Below are 5,000 nucleotides of genomic sequence, written 5' to 3'. Positions count from 1 at the left end.
TCAGAAATCTCTCTAATATACCGATTATTATCAGTGTTGAAAACGGTTGTGCTGCTTCGTGTTTTTGTAGAAATCGTGATACGTTTTATTTTGCGGCATTGCAGACTTATGGATGAATAGGACGTTCACATTTATTTGAAACGCAAATCTTTTGTAACGCTTTTAATGTCTTCGCTGACTTTATTATCGTTGATAGTTAGTAAGGTAGTTGTTAAGTTAAGTTAAGTTTAGTAATGTAGAATAAGGCATACGTGCTTCATAACTACTAATAAATGCAACCCGGTCTCATAAAAATATGTACCTCTGTGCACTTTTTGTGTAACAGTGTTTTTATGTGCCTTGCTGCTCGTTTCGACGCAGTTTTAAAGAGAAACGCTAAAACACGTTCAATACGTGAACCCCGGCACATTTTCATGACGTTGCTAAAAGTTAACGCTACACTAAATCCAGCCCTAAACCTACCGGTTAGTGTTAACCGATGATATTAAAACACGTTTGTTGATGCAGCCGCGTCGTTTGACCTTCGTTTGGCTTGATGCTCTAGTAGTGCTTGCTATAAAGAAGCTAGAGCCTAAAATAAAGTGTTACCGGAAATCTCACTGACCTCAAACATTTGAGGGGTAGTGTGTGTGATAAATAAATGATGTGTGTGCAGGACTTCAATCTTCTGTACGAGGAGGCGCGTTATTACCAGCTGACGCCTATGATCAAGGAGCTGGAGCGCTGGAAGCAGGAGCGCGAGCAGAGGCGTCTGGCACAGCCCTGCGACTGCCTGGTGGTCCGCGTGACCCCTGACCTCGGCGAGAGGATCGCCCTCAGCGGGGAGAAGGTGCTCATCGAGGAGATCTTCCCCGAGACCGGCGACGTCATGTGCAACTCGGTCAACGCTGGCTGGAACCAGGACCCGACCCACGTCATCCGCTTCCCTCTGAACGGATACTGCAGACTCAACTCGGTGCAGGTAACCGTCACGGCTAAAATAAATCAGGTTTTAGCTACTGAACTGGTTCGGTGTCGCTGGAAGCGGCTGTAGACGTGAAAAGCGATCTATATAGCATGAAAGAAAACTGTTTAACTGCATTACTGTGCTTTAAATATTTTAAATTTAAAATATGGTAAAAATGTGAAATATTATTATAATTTAATATAAATAAATTCTATGCGAGTATATGGTAAAATGTAATTTATTTCTGCGATCACATGTGAATTTACTCCAGCGCCTTCGGAAATCATTTTAATATTCTGATTCGAATCAAGGAACATTTTTGATTATTATCAGTGTTGAAAATAGCTGCGCTGCTTCATATTTTCGTGGAAACCGTGATGCATTTTATTTCTCGGGATTCTTCGGCCAATCGAAAGTTCATCAACTTTTTAAATAGATATTATTTATAGCATAAATATTTTTTATCGGACATATATTTAACTTTTGAACAACGCAGTGCAACCTTGCCAAATAAAAATAATAATTTCTCTCATAAATAAATAAATAAATATTCTTATTGATTCCAGACTGTGTGTAGGAGTGTATGAGCTAAAACTAAATTCATAAAATCGAATAAAAGAATGGAAAAAATCCCCAAAAATACCGGAATGTATCCCTGCTGAATTTAGGTATTCGTCGTCTTAAAAAAAATGAAAGTGAAAATCCTTCCAACCACAAACTTTAGCAGTAACGTATGTTTTGACAATCCCAGAATGCATTGCGGCTCATAAAAAAATCACGATGGCGGACAGACATTTTAACAATGCATATGGTTCACTCATTGCAGAAAAGTATTTATTTAAAAATATATTTTTGAGTTCTAAAAAGCATTTGCAACAATCTAATTCTAATCAAATTTAAATATTAAATATTCATATTTGATTAGCGTGTTGTGTGATTGACTTTGTTGACGGAATTTGATTCGGACGATAGAAATCATTACACCACCTATCCACATTAAAGCTGATGGTGTATTAATAAAGGCGCACACACACACACACACACACACACACACACACACACACACACACACTCACACACACACACACACACACACACACACACACACACACACACACACACACACACACACACACTCACAAACACTCACACACACACACACACACACACACACACACACGCACACACACACACACACCTGTCCGCACCTCCACAGCGCCCCCTCAGGGCGGAGCAAAGCGCACCGTCTTTTCATGTGCGGCCTTATTTTTTTTTTACTCCCCCAAAAACAAAACGCAAAAAGCGAGAAGAAAAGAGAGGCTAGAAAATGAAATGCATAATTTACACGTCTCTCCTTTTTAAGACACAGCGCTTCCCTTTTAAAGAAGACTCCCAACGTAACAACGCCCAGAGCGGTTGAAATACACGTATTGCATTTTTTAATACCATACTTACACTTTCTCAAACAGCCTCAACCCCTTTATGCTTCTTTTATAGATTTCTAAATGGCTTGCGATATAATTAATTGGCTGCATCAACTAACACAACATTTTCTTTCTGCGTTTCCAGTGAGAGCGTGTCCCTTTCTGTCTGCCCTCTCTTTGTTTGCTCGCTCCGGCTCTGTTTCTTTTCTAAAACTGGTGGGTTTGCGCGAAGCGACGAAGCAGGTCTTTTTGTTTCCGACAGAAGCTCGTTTGTCTGTTTCTGAAGCCGCTAACTTTAACATGTGTGTCTTTTAAAAGGCCACGAGAGAGACTCCGCTGTTGCTCGGCTAATGATGCAATGCATAAACATAACAAAAACACACAAACAACGGATAAAACGCGGCGTTTTGGATTTGATTGAACGGGTTTTACCGATAAACTGCATTTCTCTAACCGTATTGAACCGTTTGGATGTTTTTACGGCGCGTTCTGATTGCTTTAGTGATGAAGGATGCGTGTGGCGCCGCTTTAGAGGTTAATGCTGCTGTCTGTGTTTTGAAACAGCCGTCATGTCTGGAGTCTAGTGATGATGCCTTTAAAGTGCTGTCTATTTAGGTGTAGGCAGCTCGCTGGCATTTGGAACGGAGCTCACTTTATCATTTTCAGCATAATTATTTTTGCCTTGTTTTCCAGCAAAAAAATAAATAAATAAAATAAAATAAATAATAAAAAAATTATATATATATATATATATATATATATATATATATATATATATATGTGTGTATATATATATATATATATATATATATATATATATATATATGTATATATGTGTATGTATGTATATATATATATATATATATATATATATATATATATATATATATATATATATATATATATATATATATATATATATATATATATATATATATATATATATATATATATATATATATATATATATATATATATATATATATAATATAATTTTTTTTTTTTTTTTTTTTTTTTTTTTTACATAAATCAGCTTGCATGAGAAGCCAAATTGCTTGTTTTAAATTTTAAGATTAAAATGACCAAAAAAAGTATTAAAAAAAAAAAAACATTTTAACTGTTTAAAACAAAACAAAACAAAACATTTCGTCTTATGTCAAAATATTGGTTTTAATTTAATAAGTTACTTGACTATAATTTGTAATTATTTGTGAAATTTATTAGCAACTTATATGTGAAAATGGCATTTGAATAATTTTTTCAGTTTAATGTACAAAAATAAACATCAATCACTCAAACAGCATTATTTTATGACAATTGAGATTATAGTTTTCATTATTATTTTTAATTATCGTTTTTATTTTTTAAATTTTCAGCGTGTGTGTGTGTGTGTGTGTGTGTTGTTTATTCTACATTGCAAGGACCAAATGTCCCCCCAAGGATAGTAAAACCTGAACTTTTTGACTTTGTGGGGACTTTTCATGAGTGAAAAAAATATAAAAAATAGTGTTTATCTGAAAGTGTAAGAATGCAAAAACAGGTTTTCTGTGAGGGGAAGGTTTAGGGTTAGGAGATCATATAAAAATATAAATCAAATATTGTTTGCACAGTATAAAAGTAATAGTGTGTGTGTGTGTGTGTGTGTTGTTGTTTTTTTAGTTTATGTCTAGTTTAAGTTTTAGTTTTATGTTATTTCAATACGTTTAATAATAAAATGTTGCCTTTGCAAATAGCTGAATCAAACATGGTTATATTAAGTTCTGATTTATTTTCTGATTTTAATTTTAGCTTCAGTTTCAGTTGACTATTATATCCCCGAGTTCAAACACAATTCTTATGCCTGCTCTAGTAATGTGTTTTGTTTTAAGGATTCTGAAGCAGATAATGATTCGCTGATTCTCTAATTGCTCTGGTGACCTTGTGACCTCTGGAGCGAGCCTCGCTTGTTTCTCCTCGTGCTTTTAGTGGGGTTTTTTTTTAGACGGGCAGCACACGGGCAGCCTGGTAGGGCGGATGTAGATGGAAAGTGCATGTTTTCCTTTTACTGAAACGATTTTGAACGCGACACTCCTGTTGGTTGACTCATTATTGTGAGAAAGATACAGTCATCCCGTCTCACTGTACGACACAATACAGCTCTGATCTGGTTCCTGGCTGGAAACATGGCTGCAGGCAGCTAAACACACACACACACACACACACACACACACACACACACAGAGCTCATTAACACAGTTTGTGTGCTTCCTTTTAAATCTGTGGGGTTTTTGTCTACATTATATGTGGCCAAATGTCCTCAAAACGATTGCAAAACCTGGTTTATAATAAGAAATATATGCTAAATGTGACGGTGTGAAAAACAAGTAGCAGACGTTTAAAAAGAGTGGATGTTGTGGAAATACTTTTAAAAATAAGTGCACGCTCAGCTGCATGTTAGTTGCATTTAAGCGTGTTTAGATTCATATTAATTGCAATTAGTCGAAAATAACGCTTTTTTATGTATTTGTATTTGTATCATGATTCAAAGCAATGGCGTGCATGTGCAAGAGATATTTAAAATTATTAATGGTGCTTTACTTGTAGTTTAGTGTTAGTCATAACGTCAAAAGAAGTCTACTTCTTTAAAGAAT

General features: G+C 35.4%; 1 protein-coding gene across 1 annotated transcript in view; it reads left to right on the top strand.

The window, feature by feature from the left end:
* The window catches only part of LOC122362462 (BTB/POZ domain-containing protein kctd15-like), a 23,470-nt gene that overhangs the window by 13,452 nt on the left and 5,018 nt on the right, over window positions 1-5,000 (top strand). The window contains 1 exon segment of the mRNA XM_043263905.1: window positions 656-961. Within this exon segment, the coding sequence (XP_043119840.1) occupies window positions 656-961 (306 nt within the window).

This window comes from Puntigrus tetrazona, chromosome 18 (genome assembly GCF_018831695.1).
Source record: "Puntigrus tetrazona isolate hp1 chromosome 18, ASM1883169v1, whole genome shotgun sequence".
In the NCBI taxonomy this organism is placed as follows: domain Eukaryota; kingdom Metazoa; phylum Chordata; class Actinopteri; order Cypriniformes; family Cyprinidae; genus Puntigrus; species Puntigrus tetrazona.
Note: the sequence above shows the minus strand (reverse complement) of the source record. Positions and strands in the feature narration are given on the sequence as shown.